Source organism: Clarias gariepinus, chromosome 10 (genome assembly GCF_024256425.1).
Source record: "Clarias gariepinus isolate MV-2021 ecotype Netherlands chromosome 10, CGAR_prim_01v2, whole genome shotgun sequence".
Taxonomy (NCBI): domain Eukaryota; kingdom Metazoa; phylum Chordata; class Actinopteri; order Siluriformes; family Clariidae; genus Clarias; species Clarias gariepinus.
The window spans coordinates 34,740,001-34,760,773 of NC_071109.1; the positions used below are offsets into that span (position 1 = coordinate 34,740,001).

Below are 20,773 nucleotides of genomic sequence, written 5' to 3' on the forward strand. Positions count from 1 at the left end.
AGATGCTATTTTTAATAACTGATGAAGGTTTTGAGATGTATACACACGCATTCCTGCCTAAACAACTCTTAAAACTACACCTGTAACACAATAAACAGTAATATTTCAAACATTCTGCAGGCTGATATTTGGAGAAAGGAAAGAATAATGAATAAACCAGTTGCTGGGTCAAAATAACCCAACCAGGTGTTCATTTGTAAACTACATCTCATAAGAGCCAACATGAGCAACTCAACAATGTGTTTAAAGTACCTAAAATAATCCAGAACTTAAATAACAATAAACCGATACAGAGATACGCTGTATAACAGTCACTATTGTATTTACTGCAACGAGCGAAAATGTCACTTTGCGCCACCTGGCGGCCATTTTACGAATGACTTTAAAATGCAACTGATTTATTTTGGCCGCTGACGTTTTTACACGGCGGTGAGCGCGACGGTAATAACCATTCCAATTGATCAACTACTGTATGTGTGTGTGTGTGTGTATATGTGTGTGTGTGTACATGTGTGTGTGTGTATATGTGTGTGTATGTGTATATATGTGTGTGTGTGTGTGTGTGTGTGTATATGTGTGTATATGTGTGTATATGTGTGTATATGTGTGTGTGTGTGTGTGTGTGTACTTGGAGGCGTCGAGTTTCTGCTGCTCCAGTAGACGTTGCTGAACCTCCCAGTTGTTCTTCTCCTCCTCATACTGCCTCCTCTTCTCCTCCAGTTCCTTATACTGCACCTCCAGGTTCCTCTTCATCTGCTCGTGCCTCCTCTCCAACTGCATGCGTACACACACACACACACACACACACACACACACACACACACACACACACAGTTAAAACGTAACCACTTTGTTAAACAGATGTCACTTATATCATCAAAACACTGGAAACAACTGGAAACTGGGAACGTCTACCGGAGAGAAAAAAATACTTTACAGAGAAACACAAAATTAAAAAGTAAATATAAAAAATAAAAATAAAAAGACGAATTATTTTTACAGGTTTACATTGTTTTACTAAAACAACATGATGAGCCAAATGATGAACCTGAAAGACTAACAGAATAGCAGTTTCTCCTGAGAGCCTGAGTACACATCACTCACACACACACACACACACACACACACACACACACCTTCCTGTCATGATCACACTAACACCCCAATGACAAACTCCTATAATGTTTACACACAGGGAGGGACGATAAACCTGAGTGACACGACCTCATCATAAATGTCAATAGTTATACTGTGTGCTAACACGCTTGGCTAACACACACACACACACACACACACACACACACACACACACCTCAGCCTCAGAATCCTTCAGTTTCTGCTTCTTCTCTTTGACCTTCATCTCAAACACCTGCTCCATTTCACCCTCCATCTTCTTCATCTTCATCACGTGCTCCCTCCGCTCCTCCTCCATCTGAGCCAGTGGGCTCCTGAAACACACACACACACACACACACACACACCACCACAACATTTACACCTTTATACTCGTGATGAGTCGCTCATGGCTGAATCACCCAGGCTTTGAGACGCCTCCTGTAAGATGGGAGCCTGTGTGTGTCCCGTGTGTGTGTCCCGTGTGTGTGTCCCGCGTGTGTGTCCTGCGTGTGTGTCCTGCGTGTGTGTCCCGTGTGTGTGTCCCGTGTGTGTGTCCCGCGTGTGTGTCCTGCGTGTGTGTCCTGCGTGTGTGTCCCGCGTGTGATGTAAACATGCCTGTTACACTCGCTCTGTAATTGAACTAGCGCGCGGTTATAAATGAATGTGTGAATCCGTCACTATGGGAACGACGTCGTTATTGTGTGTGTTGGTGTTTCATGTTTTTCAGTCTCTGGTTCAGTCGAGTGAGTTCACTTACTGCTCTCAAATACTCTCACATGCTGAAAAAAAGGACTCAACACTGAAGAAGAGTGTACACACACACACACACACACACACACACACACACACACACGAGTGCGCTCCTCTACCTCTCATTTACATGCTGCACTGATCAGAGGAGACTAATAAGATTAACTAGTAATAATAGTCGGTTAGTAATTAAAGTGTAAGAGTGTGTGTGTGTGTGTGTGTGTGTGTAAGGGTACTGCAGGTGGGCTGTACATCATCATCATTTAATTATAACAAATCAAATGCTTTTCATTTTGTAATTCCCAAATATATCCAGTCCTTACAGTTCGTGTGATCGACCCGGTGAGATTTTCTCCATAAGTTATTGATTTAATCTCGTGAGCTGTTCAGAGCTGTGATTACTTCACTGTCTTCATTAGGGAGGGACTGATCACACACTACAGACGACCTTGACCAATCACATACTTGATCAATACTCAGCCGCCGTCACAGATGAGTGAATGACTGCAAATTTAAAAGCTTTTATATTCACATTATATTACAATAAAATCCCTGAATTGCTTATACACAGTAATATCTCGTCCTCTACACCCAGAGGTGTGTGTGTGTGTGTGTGTGTGTGTGTGTGGTGTACAGTAGATCATACTTGGTGAGCTGGCCTTTGCTCTTGCTGGCGTCCACTCCGTTACAGGTGACGGCCGCTAGCTTCTTGCTGCGATAGTTCTCGTAGTGCACGTTGTTAGTCACGTCCTTCAGGTCCTGCATGTGAGTCCTGAGAAGGAGGAAAAATAAATAATTACAGTCAGAACCTTCGTTATGTTCCAAACACCTTGTTTATTTCTATTTCTATGTATTTTCTCAGTCATGTTTTGTTGCTACTTGTAAGTTTGTTACATTTTATATTTGTAAGTTATTTAGAAATTGTGAAAGTAATTTTTGCTGAAAACGTTTTTTTTAACAAAACTTCCTTAGCCGAAACTTTGGTACACACCTTGTTAGTGTTACACTAGCTGAGTTTGATGTTTAAGTTCATTATCTCAGCAGCAACGCCACGATAACAACTTTCAAAAAATATTACTAACATAAGATGGAGAAAGGGGCGGAGCTCCATGTGGTGACGGGACACCTAACTGTCAGTAAAATTCAAATTTTATTTGTCACGTACACAGTCATACACAGTACCATATGCAGTGAAATGCTTTTCCGACTACCAGTGACCTTAAAATAAAAACTTAAACATAAGAAATAAATATGAATAAAGGAAATACGGTAGAAAATAAAGTTAACTGGTAAAATATACTGTACAAGTAAACATAAAGATATATTGCAGAAAAATGAAATTAACTAGTAAAATATACTGTGCATTAAAATAAAAATATACTGTACAAATAAGAACAAAATAGATATAAAATGACTGAGGTGTGCAAATATGCATAAAGTGTTTTCTTTAAGTGTCTTAATATTAAAGTGATATGTGCAGTGGTCCATAATGAAAGTACAAGTCAATCCTGATTCATATTCTGATTGGCTGATCTGCTGTTTGCACACACACACACACACACACACACACACACAGCTCTGATCTCACGCTGTATTCTTGCCGAGTTTTTATGTAAGTGAAAGTTAGAAAAAGAGTCATCTTTATTTCTTTTTTTTTCTGTGGAGTGTGTGTGTGTGTGTGTGTGTGTGTGTTTGTGTCTCACCTGATGAGCATGTTTCGCAGGACAGTAAAGTCACAGTGCTCGCCGTTCTCCACTGAAACAGCAACACAAACATACACTGGAGTTAGCTTAGTGTCAGACCTAAATGTACACACTCACACACACCGCTCAAGCCTTAAAAAGACATCAGTTAACCGGTATAGTGTGATCTATTATATCAGTAGCTGAAATCTGTCAACTTAAACTTCAAGCACAATAAACATCACATTGTATTTTATGATGATTATTATCATGTGCACATCATTATACACTGTGTAAGTGATCTCCACTGATGATTTGTTACGACGGTCCTTACAGGTGTTAATAATGCGTCTCACAGCTCCTTTTCCAGGCCAAATTACAGTCACTTTAAATTTCTTTAATTGTTCTCGGTACTTGACGATGTGAGCAACACATTTATTTTACAAGATGAAGCTTAAAGTTTTATCTTTAACAATAGAACTTGAATGGAACTGATGTTAATGAGATACAGAATAAATAAGAGATTATAAATGAAACAGTTTAACAGACACAGACTTCATATACAAACACTTCGGCCTAATGTTGTAATGCAGCACAGGGATAAAGAGGCTGAACCACGACACACAACACAGAGACAGAATTCATCCTGTAGAAACAGTTAGCAAGTAAACAAACGGACGAGCCAACAAACCCAGATGTTTACAGGTTAAACATTTAAGCAGCTGTGCACTGAATGACGAGGTCACGTGGTTATATGAACACACACACACACACACACACACACACACACACACACACACCGGGCACTTGTTAGCACCTTTAATGGAAAAACAAACCAGAGAAATGAAAGACCTGTTGATTTCACTTGTTAGTTCTGGAGAAGGCTGAAGACACGGATTCATTCATGCAGCTGTGGGTTTGACGCATGAATCGTGTTTCCATTCATTTTGCCAAAAAGGAAAATAATAATAAAAGCCAGTGTTTGTGTCGTTCTGTGGAATAGTGTTGTATAGTTTGTGTAAAAAGGACCAACACTCTGAATAAAAGAATAAACCTGTGTTACATTCACAACAGTAACTCCAGTTGGATCAGAATTCAGTACATCAGCATGTTTCAGTGGTTTGAATCAGTAAATTTAGGTTTTGTTTGTTTGGGCGGACGTTAGTACCCAGGTCACATTAGAGCGTGAAACAAAAGAACTGATCTGAGACGTAGAGAGGTCTTGATTTATTTACAAGTTAAACCCAAGTGAAGTTTAATCTGGATTTGACCCCAACACAGGAAGTAGCTGAAAATTAAAGACTTCTCCAAATACGATTTCTGCTTCTCATCTCAGGAGACACTCAGGGAAATGTTTCTGGTCTGTTTAAACTGGTACACAGTGTTACAGATGTTGTTCCAGACTAGGACTAACACCGTCTTCGATTTAACTTGGAAATGGAAACTTGGAGTTATGACATTTTCTGACTCCGTTTATTAAAGTGGGCACGGAGGGTGAAATAAACACACAGATGCCTTTTTGAGGACACAGTCATTAGGGCGCGACCCCTATGAAGGGATTCACGTCTTTCCTCTGAGACACGTGCTGCCAGCCAACCAAATCATTTTAAACTGCTTGCTCACACACTGTAGGGAGTGACGTGACGCGCGGAGGAAAGCGCTATCCTCCTTGGCTTGCGCGAGTTTACAGACACCCATGATTGAGCAGCCATGATCTTAGATGTCATTTGCTCAACTCAGAATGAATAAAATCTACCTTTAGTTTCTAAACACAAACTTTGAGTTAAAGGAGAAGTTTTTCTTTTCTTGGCTCCTTTTTTCCAGTTGGAAGTTAAAAGGTTTGAGGAAACACAGCCACGTTTTAAATGAAATCTCTCAGTTCATTAACTTGCAGAAAGAAAAAAAAACAATTAGATTTTGATATATATATGTATATATATTATTTAAAAAATATAATAAAAATATATACGACACAAAAAATATATAAAACACATATGAGCTGCATGAAATAGCGAAGTCTCCTTTGATAATGTCTATAGTAATATAACTTAAAAATTGCTTTGGATCATTAAAGATGAAAAATAATCGATTTTTTCTATATCTTATTTAACATGCTCCAGAGTCTATGTGGAATGAGCAACGTCTTACCCATGTGGAGGAACCGACGCCCCAGGTGTCAATCATCCACCACAACCACCTACCTGCGTCTGAGCCTCGGGAAGGGGGCGGGGTTTTTGGAGTCTGTCCTGCGGCAAAACCTGCGACCCTGATTGGCTACTAAGTCTAAGAATGACGGGTGGAAGGTGGGGTTACATGGCGTGGCAATGACAAGCAGAGGAAGAAAAAAAAAGCCTGACTGATGGAGGAGGAGGAGGAGTCAGGAGGAGGGGTAGAGTGGTCATCACAGGGAGAACAAATTTAAACAATTTAAACCATATGTTCTGGTTCCTACGAGTGGAACGGAGATTAAAAAGGAAGTTTCGCCAGACACATCAGTGACCAGAAAATAGGAATTAAACTGTAAACCTGAGGATCAGAAGTTCTTCTGATATACGGCTATATATATATACACACACATACGGCTTGGATCAGTTGTGTCTCTAAATGTACTAGGAGATTATATATATCCTGGTTAATGGGTGCACTGGACCAGGAGCCAGCCACGCCTATCTCAAGTGCACTGTGTGTCAGGATGAAATAGTAGCATCAAAACAAGGGGGCAAAAGGGAGAGCCCTGAGGAACACCTCATGTTCCCTACATGTTTAACCTAATTAAGACAATACAGAGCCTGTATACTGCAAAAATACAAAAAAACTAATATTTTCGTCACACTGCCCACCCTGTCCAACAGGACTGTTAGTGATGTGACCCCACACGTCAATGGATTCTCGTAAGACACAAGGTGAGAGTTGGAATTGAACAATGGGAAGCATGCACCTCTTGTAAAAAAAATTCTTTAAAGTATATGGAAAGTAATTAGGAACCGATAAACATGAGTTAGAGAGCGATGTTGCTCCGTTTCTACCAGCCAGTGTTTAAAGGTCTCACCACGAGGCTTGGTAGAGCACCACATTAAACCATGAGGACAGTCAGAGCAACATTAAACTGAATGAAGAACGCTGGGGTGGGGCGGGGCTGAGGGTACGCGGGGAGGGGTGGGGGTAGTAGCATAAACATGAGAAATGATGTTTACCAAAAATGCCCTCTGTCAGTCATGGAAAGGAACAGACAAAGAAAAAAGAGAAAAAAAGAAAGAACGAGACGTGAACGACTGAGGAAAGGAGGAGAAAATTAAAAAGAAACACTTACCACCACATTAAAGTATGAAAAATCTATTTGATAAAACAGGGAACTTGTAGAGGAAGAAAGCAAACATGGAAAATAATAATAAGCACGACGATCAACATGACACTGAAGTCACCTGTGCTGTGTGATGCAACAGGGGTTACAGGGACTGTTCCTGACATATAACTGGTCTAAAATACCCAGGATGCACTTCTTCCTCCTGTCAAACAATCGTCCTTCTCTTGCGACTTGTCTTGACATAGAGATCATTTTCTCATTGTCTGACTGTCTCTCACCACTCGTACCCGTGCACCCCTGTTCTGTAAAGATCAGTGTTACAGTCCTGATGATGTTCAAACGGGTCATGATGGACAGGAGCGTACCTTCTGCCACGCCCCAGGGGTACTGACGCCCTCTGACCTTCCTGCCGTTCACCTCCACCACCACGTTACTGCCCACAACAGCCAGGGGCATCCGCTCCTACACACACACACACACACACACACAGCACATACAGTAGAACATCCGTACTGATTAAAATCTAACAAATATCAGTAAACACATCATCTGACCTGTAAACATCATTTACTCTAAAATACGGCGTGATCTTGTCTTTAACCTTTATCTTGCGGATGAGTTTATCCTCGTCCTCCTCCGTGTCGGGAAACTCGTAAATCTTTATTTTGTGTTCTTGAATCTCTTTCATTATCTAGAAAAGAGAGATAAAATTAAAACACACACAAACACACACTCTCACACACACATACTCACACGTTCTCTCTCTCTCTCACACACACACACACACTCACACACACACCTGTTTCTTGAATTGCTGACACTCCTCAGGTGTGAGTGTATCTGCCTTAGCGATCAGCGGGATGACGTTGACTTTGTCGTGTAAACGCTTCATGAACTCGATATCCAGAGGCTTTAATCTATAACATGTTACACAAGGAATTAAAATCAGGTTCAATTTCCTACTGATTCAATTCCATCCAGTTTTATTTATACAGCGCTTTTAACAATCGTCATTGTCGCAAAGCAGCTTAACACAATCAAGAGAATTATTTAAGTTTGCATGGAATGTGAGTGTGTGTGTGAATCAGAATGATCAGATCGTCCGTGTACTGATCAGGTCATCAGGTTCATGCGGCGGCTGAGAGAGAAAGAATAAATAAATAAATAAATAACAACAGAAACATAACGACAGACACAAATACATGATGATTTTCAGTTTAAGTGTTTTATTTTACATTTCTCGGCCATCATGGTGTAAAGACTATAATGTAATACACCGCGGGACATTTTTTCACACACACACACACACACACACACACACCATTTCCACAGCCTTTCTTTTACAGTCAATTACATCACACCACAGTTGAAGAGTTAAACGGCAGGCTCATATCGCTCTGTGTGTGTGTGTGTGTGTGTGTGTTTTCCCTGCGACAGACAAAGACCCTGTTCTTCTGCTTCTCTGAACTGTATGTGTGTATGTGTGTAAGTGTGTGAAACAGAGGGCAACCGAGGGCCAGTTTATTCATTTGGGGAATGTGGAGTATCAGAGAGTTTATAGGACATGGAAGTGACTCCGGCGTACGAGGTCGAGAAGAAAAAACAGCCTTTTATGGGAAACTGTGCAGCTGTTTGTTCAACACTTTCCCAAAATGCTTTAAAGAAAGTGTTTCTGCTTTTGTGGAATGCACTAAATAGATTCATGATGGCTATTCAAAAAATCTTTAAACACTTCAGTGAAAGACAACACGGTTGCCAAATATTTGTCTTTATAAAAATGACTGAAAAAGAAGTGAGAACCTGGACGAGTCTAATGTTAGGAGAAATAAAAATGAAAGAAGAGAAAGAAGGGGCGACTGAGAGAAAACGTCATGACGTCTCATCTTCTACAGAGCGTGCTCAGTGCGGAGATCATTAGCTAATCTCTTTAGGTCATGGTGCAAAGCGGGTGCGTCTCCGTCTCACAGACTATACTCTCTCTCTCTCTCTCTTTCTCTCTCTCTGTCTCAGTCCATCTTACATCACCTCATCTATTACAAAAACCAGGTTACTTCACTTCCCCTTGTCTCAAGTGCAATAAAATAGTGTTCCAGATCGATGCTCCGCCGCTTTCCGTGTTACCCAGGCGGCATGACGCTGAGAGATGTCTGAGCTTTGTGCCTGCAGTACCCACCCGTGACCAGAGGGGGCGATGAAGTACAAGCAGCAGTGCACTCGGTTATCTGGCATTTGTCTCCGGTTGACTCGAGATTCAGCGTTCAGGAAGTCCTCACACTTACTGTCGATGTAGTTGATCACCGGCTGCCAACTGACAGAGAGAGAGAGAGAGAAACAGAGAGATAGAGAGACGGAGACAGACAGAGGAAGAGAGAGAGAGAGAGAGAGAGAGAGATAGAGATAGAAAGAGAGAGACAGAGAGATAGAGAGAGACAAAGAGATAGAGAGACAGAAAGACAGAGAGAGACAGAGAGAGAGATAGAGAGAGACAGAAAGAAAGAGAGACAGAGAGAGATAGAGAGAGAGAGATAGACAAAGAGACAGACAGAGAGAGAGAGAAAAAAGGAGAGAGACAGACAGAGAGAGAGAGAGAAAGAGACAGAGAGACAGAAAGAAAGAGAGATAGAGTCAAAGAGAGAGATAGAGAGAGACAGAGATGGAGAGAAAGAGAGGGGAAGACAGAGACAGACAGTGAGAAAGACAGAGAGAGAGAGAGAGGTTTTAAACACACTTTATTGTGAAACAATTAAGAAAAAAACCAACTTTACGTTTTTTTAATATATACATACATATACACACAGTCACATTCATATAAACACATATACCTCTATACTATACACACACAAACAAGGTCAACATGCATACATTACATACACTATTTACATATTTACATTTTTTAAATATAAAAACACCCACTAAGCTCCCCCTCTCTAAGAGAGAAGAGAGGACGAAAGAGAGAGAGGGAGGGAGAGAGAGAGAGAGAGAGAGATCAGGACATGAAAAGGCTGAGGAAAGTTCTCCCAGTGAATCATGATGAGACTCACCAGTTGCTGTTGTCCACGGCGTCTCCGAACCCTGGCGTGTCCACTATAGTGAGTGTGAGCTGAACTCCGCCCTCCTTTATCAGCACTTTGGACTGCTCCACCTGAGGAACCAATCAGGACACAGAACCTCTTACTACATGACTGTAAACATCAACACTGCTCAAAATATCATCATTTACGATAAAGACTTAAAAAAGGGGTGTGGTCTGTGTGCTTGTCATTCTCACTAAAGAAAGTGTGTTCTGTGTGTTTGTCAGTTTTACTAAAGGGGGCGTGACCTGTGTCTTTGTTCGTCTCACTAAAGGGGCGTGTTCTGCCTGTGAGTTTAATTAAAGGAGGTGTGGCCTATGCATTTATCAGTTTTACTAAAGAGGGTGTGGCCTGTGTGCTTGTCAGTCTTACTTAAGGAGGCGTGTCCCTGTTGTCCCTCAGACACAGTGAAAGAGGTGTGGTCTCTGTGGTATTCCTAAAGAAGGTGTGGCCTCAACACCCACTAGTTATACAAAGTGCATACAGTTTACAGTAAAGTTAACTTAATTAAAGGGGGCGTGGCCTCAGGATTCTTAGAGTCAACATCTTCTGGTTTAATCCAGTTTCTGAATTACATCCCAGTTACTTTAACTCTATTGAAGTGGACGCTTTGAAAGTATTTTTCCTGCATGACGTCGCTTATGAGCTTCATATCACACGGCTGTACTGGACACGCCCACTTCTGTGTGGAGGCAGGAGCTTAATCTTACAGCCACGCCTCTTTATTCACTCTGTAAAGAGCGGCTTCAAGGGTTTTATTGCTTAACTGTAAGTCCCTAATATGCTGAACCGTGTGTGTGTGTGTGCGTTGGTGCGGCCGAACCGTGAGGACAAAATACCTGAATACATACCGACACTATGAGGACACACGGTAACTATAAGGACATGGCCTCATAATTCTGGCAACGTAGAGCGGTTTATTTATGTTCGCTAAACTCCCTCCGTTTTAGGGAAAATGTCCCAATATTTCCACCACACCTGTTTTTTTTTTATTTTTTTTTTAAACAGCGTATGCCCCCAGTGTATGATGCGCCTTTATCGGCAATTAGCGCTACTGCAGCTTCATTTCCGTTGCGTTTCATTGGTCAGCTGCGGAATCCTCGTCAGTGTTCGGTTGCTTTTGATGACCGTCAAACCACGCAGAGTTGATGCGCGGTGGAAAGTTAAGTAATTCAGCTAAATTAACTTAATTGTAGAAAGATTTTAAGCTGTGTGTATGATGATTAATTAGGCTAATATCTATTAGGAACGCCATTAGCCTCTTCCACACCTCCATTAGTGGCTACAACACTCTTATTTTATCTGCCATGTGCGAGTCAATTAGAATAATTTGTATTAATGAATTTTTTGGTACCTATGAAATTCCCAAGTAGTTCATAGACATGTTTAATGATGTATGTGAACCATCATGTAGTGACGAATGCTTGATTAAATAATTTTAGTCATGAATAGTTTGTATAAACAATTTAAACACTTTCATACTGCTTTAAATATCATGATGTAATAGGGTTATATATATATATATATAGTGTGTGTAATCATCATATTAGTTGGACAAAGATGTAGAAATATTAGAAGTATATTATATAACTATTTACATTTACATGTAAAATTGTGTAATTAGAGATACAGACTTCACTACAGTCTGACAATAATGTGAAGATATGTTCAATTATAAATATTTATCAAAGATAAATTTATAAAGATATACTACTTATGTTCGCTAAACTTTTTCAGTCAACATGGTAAGAAAAAAGAGAATAAAACCTGAAGAGGATGCAAAAGAACACATATAGTCAGACAAAGACAAGGCCTTTATTTAGTAACGAGAGGTTTAAAGGTACGTTACAGGATGCATCACAATAGTACTCATACATTTACACATCTTACTCTGGGGTGAGACACATTTTTGTATAAACTTTGAAGAGCCACACATTAAAGAGTCATAAATTTCTTTAAAAATTAATGTGAGGTTACAAAAAGTAATGTGACTCAGTTACAATAATTTATATCAGACAATAGGTTAAAGAAACCAAGGTTAGTGTAATCCCCAAAATATACATTATTCAGTTGGTACCTAATGTTCCAGTCAGGAATGTTTTATTTTTCTTCTATTTTTCTTACAGCATAGATGCTTCCAAAGAAGATTCCGCTTGGCAGAGTGGTTAATGATGATCACAGAAATCCAAACTGCCGAGTGAAGACGATAATTGCTGAAGGAAGGCCACACCTGTGCCTGTTTAGTATAAGAGATATCTTTACAGATGATGTGGTTACTTACAACTACAGTATGGAGATTCCTCCTGGCCATGGTGTTCAGGGGGCTGTAATGTCTTTAACTCTATGTTTTTTTAATATTATTATTAAAAGTCGACCATGTTGTATTTTGTTACGTATTTGTGTATTTTCTTGCATGTACAGAACAGAGCTGAAAAAGCGAGAGAAGATATTTACATTTTGTTTATACCTGTATTAACTAAAACTACTTGTGGTGGCCACTTCCATCCATCCATCCATCCATCCATCCATCCATCCTCTTGTGGTGGCCACTTGGTGAGCATTATTCCCAAATTGTGATAGTGTTTCTTATTACCTTCACGTTGCTGTGTGGAGACTGAAGGATTTATTTCTAATTTTCCTTAATATTTTGTATGAATATGGCACTAATCATTAATAATGGACTTATGTCAGCGTGATCTTTATAAGTTCCTTGTTTACTTAATACATGTCCTTGTTTACTTAATAAGTGTCCTTGTTTACTTAGTTCTCACATGATGTTTTTAACCTTGATTGTATTTTTCTTCCTTTGTTTTTCCTTTCTTGGCCTTGGGTCGATGTTTACATCGTAGTATAAAATGGATGTTTTGCCATTTATGTTCGGATTTCATTGCCCAGGCTGACTGATTGACGCATGCATGCAAATTAAACTATCTTCTCCAGCTGAAGCCTGGCTCTGAGTCTCCTGATTCCTTGATCATCTAATGCTCTGGTCAGATCCAGAAGATCTTATTTTTATTTACAACAATCCTGGCGCCCAACGTGGGGCAGCGATGGTCTCCGTCTGACGTCTGCGACGTGACGACTGATCCAGGTGACAGCAATATCATCTGCCTGAGTTCTGACTCTAGTCCCTGGAGGTCCTGTGCATGACAGCACGGGTGAGTTCCATCCTGTACAACAACCCTTGTTGCTAGATGATTGTGGAGGAATCAGTAAAAGTCTAATGTGTAGTTTTCTTAGTACTTAATAAGTAAGCCTAAATATTGTTCGACAATATGGCAACATGTTTTCAGGATCCTAAGTGTGACGGATGGCGGTCCTCACTAGGTTGTGAATCCCTGCCCTATGCCAAAGGTTCCTGTATTGAAAAGGAATTGGGGCAGATGTTAGATAAATTGTGTAGCAAGAAAAAGGTGAAGTTATGCAAATTTCTTGGTGTTAAAGATGAGGATAAATGGACTAGAGAGCAATGTTTTTCTGCTTTGGAAAGGTGTGTGCAGCGTAAAGACCTTGAAGCTGCAGTTCAAGTATTTAGGCAGTGGCATGCTCTTCTAATACAATCACACGCTGCAGAGCGGGATTGTGAGAAGCGTAAGAGTGACGAAAAGATCAGTAAACTTGCGCAGGAATGCGCTAAACATAAGAGTGCCGCTAAATCTGCTCAGAAAAAATGTGAGCAGTCTCAGTGTTTAATTAACTCTCTCCAAACCAAACTTGAGGTTTTGGAAAAACAAGCAGGGAAGCTATCTTTGTCTAAATCAAAGCCGTTGTTTCCATCTCTTCCTAATCTTGGTTATGATATACAATTAAGAGAGCAGTCAAAGGTTGAGGATTCAGACACTGTCTTAGATCCAGCACACATCGGCGTGGCTCCGATGGCTGTGAAAGAGTCTCGTTCTAAAAAAGATGAAGACTCAAAAGTAACAATCACATACAAGCCACTGAGTCCAGCTGAAGTCGATCGTATGGCAAAAGACTTTAAACATCCGAGAGAGATGGGCATGGGCCCTTTCTTAACGCAGATGCAGCGTAAAATTCAGTTGTATAATTTCCACCCTCTGGATGTGATTGCCATAAGTTCCCAGATTTTTCAGCCCTCCGAAGTAGATAAGTTAAGAGCTTATTATCAGGCTTGTGAGGACAAGCAGAAGCTTACTTCAGCAAAAGCTGTGCAAAAGTGTTCTGATGACCTTCTGATGATTATTCGTGATTTTGTGGACTGTAATGAATGCTGGCGTAAAGTTGTGGATTGTCAGCAGGCAAAAAATGAGTCTGTCCTTGAATACACTCAGCGCTATGCCCAGGTGTTTATGTTGTATGGTGGGAATGGCTTGAGCTCTACAGACGAGGTGATGGCCAGCCGAATTCCCGTTGCGCAGTGGGCTGATGGCTTACGTGCTGAGTTACGCAAGGTGTTGCCGCTTCTGAAACCTGAGTGGCGGAAATCCACACTTAATGATCTTTCTGACAGTCTTTCAGCATATGAAAGAGATTCCAATGTGAAAACACATGTGTCTGCGTTGATGCAAGCTGCTGTTGATGTGGACACTGCTCAATCTGTTCCACGTGATGTTTGCCGCTATTGTCATAAGCCCGGACATTGGTACAAGGCTTGCCGGAAGCGAAAGGCAGACATGAAAAAGCAGAAATGTGCTTTTGACTCTGGAGGTTCTCAGCCTGACTTGAGGGGCGGAGCTCTTTCGCCTGACGTGGCAGGGCAGATCATTCAGATCTTGCAACTTGCTTCCCAGTCAACGTCACTTGGTTTGCCTCCTCCCCCTCCGCCTCAGTCTTTTTAGATATGAAAGCTGTGAGAGCCTATTTGCAGCCAGTTACCTATGAGCGAGATAACAGACTGTATGTTGTGATCACTGTTACAACTAGCCACCAATTCTGTACAGTTTCTAGGACAATCAGTAACAGCAGGACAGAGATCCATCCTCCCTAATCGGGTTGCAGCAGTACAAATGTTCACTGCTCCATCAACAGTGAAAGGGCTCCGCTCATTCCTGGGTATGTGTAACTACTGTCGCCCCTGGATTGAGGATTATGCCCGAATAGCTCAGCCTCTATATGATTTGTTGAAAGGATCTCCAAATGAGACAGACAGTATTCAGTTTTCTGAGTCAGCTGAAACAGCATTTACCGACCTTAAAGCTGCTCTTACATCTGCACCTGCTTTAGGTTTTGCGCAACCTGAGCTGCCGTTCACCCAATATGTGCATGAGCATGCGGGGTTCATGACTGCATGTCTGATGCAGGATCATGGTGGCCAATTGCGTCCAGTCCAATACTATTCGGCTAAGTTGGATGTGAATGCTAGCGGTTTTGGTCCATGTCTTCGTGCTGTTCAAGCTACATTTTTAGCTGTTACTGCCTGTGCTCCGATAGTGTTGACGCAACATCTCACTGTACATTGTCCTCATGCTGTTCTCTCTTTGTTGTCCTCAGCTCGTGTGATCACAGTAACTGCTCAAAGATGGAGCAATTGGCTCAATACTCTCACAGCTCCTAACATCACCCTGAAAAGGGCAAAGATCACCAACCCCTCATCGTTAATGATGGCTGCAATGTCTGATTCCTTAGATGAGGGCGCGTGGGGTGATCATGACTGTGTGATGCTTTCACACTCACCACCTTCAAAAGTCTCTGAAATTCCTCTGGAAAATCCAGACATGGTTTTGTTTACTGACGGTTCAGCCCAGGTGCTGAATGGATGCAGACGGGCTGGATGGGCTGTGTGCTCATTACATGCTGTTATAGCTCAGGGTCGCCTTCCTGATCATCTCTCTGCACAAGTTGCGGAACTTGTTGCCCTGACTAATGCATGTGTTTTGGCTACAGGATGTTCAGCCACAATCTACACTGACAGCCGTTATTGCTATGGCACAATACATGACTATGCGAGCATTTGGCGACGACGTGCCTTCCTAACAGCTTCAGGAACGCCAATCAAAAATGCTTCATATGTTTCTGACCTCTTGTCCGCCTGTGAGCTTCCAAAAAGTTTAGCAGTAGTCAAGGTCAAAGCACACTGTCCGAAAAACACTGATGAAAGCAGAGGAAATGCCCTGGCTGATGCTGCGGTCAAAGCTGCATGCAGGCTGCCCGCTATCACAATCTCAGCCATCAAAACCTCGAACTCTGATGATGTGAAGGTTGAGTCACAACAACTTCGATCTTCCCTGATGGACATGTATGCTAATGCTCCTGCACTAGAAGTGTGGTCGTGGGTTGATAAAGGGGCAAGCCTAGACTCTGCTGGTGCTTGGACAAAGGGAGGTAAATATGTTGCCCCTGAGTCCTTGCTGCCATACTTGGCCCAACAAATTCACAGTTTAGAACACGTGGGTGTTCAGACAATGGTTCACAGATTTTCGTCTACGTGGTGGAACCCCAAGTTCCGTGCACACGCATCTGATGTCGTGAAACGCTGTGTTCTGTGTCAGGCTAACAACAGTGCAGCTGGAGTGCCAACTCCTGCAGCTCACACACCAGCGCCAGCAGGTCCGTTCAAACACCTGCAGGTTGACTACATCACCCTTCCTCCATGTCAAGGTAAACGAGATGTGTTGGTGGTGGTTGACCAATTTTCTCGCTGGGTTGAAGCCTACCCAACTAAAACAGGCACAGCTCTGCACACTGCAAAATCACTGGTCAAGGACTTCTTCCCTCGCTGGGGAATTGCTGAATGTATTCATTCAGATCGTGGAACTCATTTCACTGGACAGGTTGTGCAGGAAGTCATGAAACTGTTAAACGTTCAGTGGAAGCTTCACTGCCCTTACAGGCCCCAGGCTTCTGGGCAGGTTGAACGTCAAAACCAGACACTAAAACTACGACTGTCCAAGCTCCATCAGAGTGGAGTGTCATGGGTAGATGCACTACCAGCTGTTCTGTGCAGCATTCGGTCATCTCCTACAAGGGGGATTGGTCTCAGCCCATATGAGATCATAACTGGTCGACCCATGGCGTTGCCAGGCACACTTGATTTAAGACAGGCAGATATTCATCTGACCTCTGATGCGCTGTTGAAGTATTGTGAAGAGCTCACTGATGCAGTCAGTGCTGCTCAACAGCGTGTTTCAGAGGCATGGGCCTCACCTGAGAAGGGTGGCCATGCCATTGTACCAGGACAGTGGGTGATGATCAAAAATCACACTGCTGGACCATTGGAAGCGAAATGGAAAGGACCATTTCAAGTTCTCTTAGTAACCGATTCAGCAGTTTTATGTCAGGGGCGTAAGACCTGGACTCATGCTTCACACTGTAAAGTGGTGTTACCTCCTAAATAGGGGCAGTTTGGGTGGCTCTGGGAGAAGAGCTTTGAGAGGATCCGATGGTGTTTAGGCCGCGGGGGTCAAACTCGAAGTGAAGATTCCCTTTTCCCCAACATGCGGTTAGCGCTCCCTACTTCTCTCAGTGGACAGGACCCAAGTTAGGAAGGGAAAGATGGTCACCCTTTACAGTGGTCGTATGGTGGATCCTGAACCGTTGCCAGTTAATAAAAAAAAAATTTTACGTAGGGAAATAAAAAAAAACATAGGGTTCAGAAGATTTCATTTAAATAACTCACAGAGGAAAAAAAAAAGAACGCACCATCTCTGTGTTTACTACCTGATTCTGGTATCTCTTGTTTGTGTGTGTGTGTGTGTGTGTGGTGTTTTTTTTTGCAGGAACAACCAAGTGAGGCATTCCGGAGGTTGGAGAAGCTGATACGAGATAACCACGAGTCTGCTACAGGATACATCGGGTTCCCGCTTTCTCCCAGCTGGCCACACAGCACGCCTCAGCGTCCTTCGACATCTATTCGTGCCGTGCTGAGACAAGATCCAGCTATCCTCGCTGTCATCGCCACCACATCTCAAGAAGCTAATTTTGTCGATTACACACATAGACCTTCTCAAAATTGTGATTATAAAATAGTTACAATCACTGGGTTCACATTATACAATCACATTTATGCTGCCACTGGAGCGCGAGGTTATTTTATTAAGAATTTCAGAAGATTACCCTCTCCTATAGTCTGGGGGAGACATGTAAAGGCCATTACTTGTTCAGCATATGCCATAACTATTTAAGCATGTCCTGTATTACATTGTCAAAACGTAAAAACATATCAGTTGCATTCTAAAATCAAGGTCAGAGTGTTTTTTAATAAGTATCAACAAAATCTAACATACATCAGTTATCCGTGGTATGCTAATAGTTTTGATTCCAATGCAGGGAGTGTAGCTGTTGGTAATGTTAATACGTGGTGGGAAATTCTCAAATTGTACAATGGGGAAACTAACATTTGGGACACTTTCACTCAGATTCGCTCTTCTGATGATATTAAACTGTCGGGTAGATGTGTCAGGTGCTGATTTAGATAAGAGAAACATTTTCCATGCTTTGTTTACATTAACTCAGAACACACTGTACCCAGGCTGTGAAGTGTGCATTCCTCATCCAGTAAGTGTCTCTGCTGGCATTGCGTGGTCAGGACATGCCATTTCAGTCTGTGACACTTGTGCTTTATTGCATATTAATGTATCAGAATTCAACATAACTACTTGTCATAATGTAACTCAAGCAGTCGCCACTAAGTGTTGCTCTCCAGGGGTGGACGTCTGTAATCAGACTTATCTTCCCTCTCATAGTATAACTGACGTCATTACCTTGACTAAATTTCCATGGTGTGTTGAAAATCATGTAAAGGACTCTCCCTTTATGGGTGAAATCTCTGGGCCATTGTGCACTTTTATCGTCGAACTCAGTAAATTTCAGGTAAAAGATATTTCACACATTTCTCAGGTTCAACCTAAAGTTATAGCTCATTCTATACTTGATTGTGTTTCTAAACCTGGTCCATGGGTTAATTGGCTCTCAATTAATAAATTCTGTCGCGTTCCAGCTCCTTCTGGTACCTACTGGTTGTGCGGAAGTACCGCATATAGCGAATTACCTGCGAGATTCAATGGCCGATGTTCTTTAATTTATCTTCTTCCTGCCATGAGACCTCGACACTCGAATCCTAAGAACCAAGTTACGAGTAAGCCTAATTCTACTCCGCAGCATGTAATTTTAATACACCGGCTTCCTACAGATCGCTCAGAAATTAATTTAGATGTTCCTAGTTCTTGTGGACCAGTAAATTGCAAGGAAGTCGAATGCATTTGGTATAAGAACGGGAAAGTGCACACTGCCATAGAGAGGGGAGTTCAAAAGGTACCCCCAAACGCTTACCTTCATGACAATGGTACCTTAACACTCTTACCAACGAAACAGGGATATCAATCCTTTGCCGACTCAATCAACCAATCTGAAATTCCTATCTCTGTGACAGATAAGCTGCTGTCGGATATTGCTTTCTATTCTGAAGTTGATGCTATTTTTACATTTAGTAGTAATGAACAAAAGTGCCCAGTGAGTTATCAACTTCACACACGCTCCTATAAGGAAAACAGTCCAATCAAGGAGATATCATTTGCAGCTAATGACCCTCGTCCATGTGTTGAATATTTTACATGCAGTCAGACTTTCTGGAGTAGATCACTCGGTGCTCTTATTCCTAATTATGGTATTATGGTTAGTTTGGATCAGATCCGTATCCTATCTCATGAAATTGAGAAATTGGCTAATGACACTGCCCAAGCCCTAGGTGTGATATCTACCACACTACAATCACATCGCATGATGATTTTGCAAAATCGAGTTGCTTTAGATTACATCTTAGCACAACAGGGGGGTACCTGTGCAGTTGTAGGCCCTGAATGTTGTACGGATGTTTTTGACCCTACCTTAAACCTAACTCACTACATTAAAAACTTAGAGGAGTTACGTGACCGTGTTATACATATTGATCAAGTCAACAGTGATGGTCTAGGGGCCTGGCTAGGTTCCTGGTGGATATATGGCCGTGAAATCCTATTAGCTTTCATGGTTTTCCTTTTTATTCTTTTGTTGGCTTATGTGGCTATTCGTTGCTGTTGTTTGTGTGTCTCTAAAAGCGTTAAACACACTCAAATAGCAGAAACTACAATAATATTGACTCCTAGGCCTAATGCCTACATTTGACGTGACGTTTTCCTTATATTATGCTCGGTACGCGGGTTAGAAGTCTAAGTCCTATTCCGTTGTGGAATATGTAAACGAGTAATCGCCTGGCCAGTGGTTACGGATTGTAAGACATGTTTCAAAAGATTAAGCTTGCTGTTATGAATGCTTTTAGGGCATTCACAGGGGGGAATTGAAGGATTTATTTCTAATTTTCCTTAATATTTTGTATGAATATGGCACTAATCATTAATAATGGACTTATGTCAGCGTGATCTTTATAAGTTCCTTGTTTACTTAATACATGTCCTTGTTTACTTAATAAGTGTCCTTGTTTACTTAGTTCTCACATGATGTTTTTAACCTTGATTGTATTTTTCTTCCTTTGTTTTTCCTTTCTTGGCCTTGGGTCGATGTTTACATCGTAGTATAAAATGGATGTTTTGCCATTTATGTTCGGATTTCATTGCCCAGGCTGACTGATTGACGCATGCATGCAAATTAAACTATCTTCTCCAGCTGAAGCCTGGCTCTGAGTCTCCTGATTCCTTGATCATCTAATGCTCTGGTCAGATCCAGAAGATCTTATTTTTATTTACAACAAGACACATCTGTGAGAGAGACTGAAGGTTGTGTTGATGTTCAGGGAAAAAGGTAAGTGAGCATATTTTCCTTCTTGAAACACTGTTGGATGTAGAGGGGTTGTGACGTCTCAAACTTGGGGTTAAATGTAGTTCTCTATGTTTATTCATCACATGTGTATCGGGGGATGGGCGGGAATCTAACATGAAACGTAAGGACAGTTCTGCCCT

General features: G+C 41.6%; 2 protein-coding genes across 3 annotated transcripts in view; one reads left to right on the forward strand and one right to left on the reverse strand.

Annotated features, from left to right (window-relative positions):
- Positions 1 to 20,773, reverse strand: part of LOC128532153 (septin-7-like) — a 46,275-nt gene that overhangs the window by 3,732 nt on the left and 21,770 nt on the right. For both annotated transcript variants that reach the window (XM_053506377.1, XM_053506376.1), the window contains exons 4-12: positions 9,894 to 9,994; positions 9,026 to 9,160; positions 7,652 to 7,769; positions 7,454 to 7,543; positions 7,218 to 7,314; positions 3,570 to 3,621; positions 2,513 to 2,638; positions 1,313 to 1,448; positions 629 to 774 (exon numbers count right to left, since the gene is read on the reverse strand). In XM_053506377.1, coding sequence (XP_053362352.1) covers positions 629 to 774; positions 1,313 to 1,448; positions 2,513 to 2,638; positions 3,570 to 3,621; positions 7,218 to 7,314; positions 7,454 to 7,543; positions 7,652 to 7,769; positions 9,026 to 9,160; positions 9,894 to 9,994 — 1,001 coding nt within the window. The remainder of the gene's footprint in view (positions 1 to 628; positions 775 to 1,312; positions 1,449 to 2,512; positions 2,639 to 3,569; positions 3,622 to 7,217; positions 7,315 to 7,453; positions 7,544 to 7,651; positions 7,770 to 9,025; positions 9,161 to 9,893; positions 9,995 to 20,773) is intronic.
- LOC128532151 (uncharacterized) lies at positions 12,780 to 20,306 on the forward strand. Its single transcript, XM_053506375.1, has 2 exons — positions 12,780 to 13,081; positions 17,600 to 20,306. Exon 2 carries the CDS (start codon positions 18,168 to 18,170, stop codon positions 19,980 to 19,982), a length of 1,815 nt encoding a protein of 604 aa, XP_053362350.1. The 5' UTR covers positions 12,780 to 13,081; positions 17,600 to 18,167; the 3' UTR covers positions 19,983 to 20,306.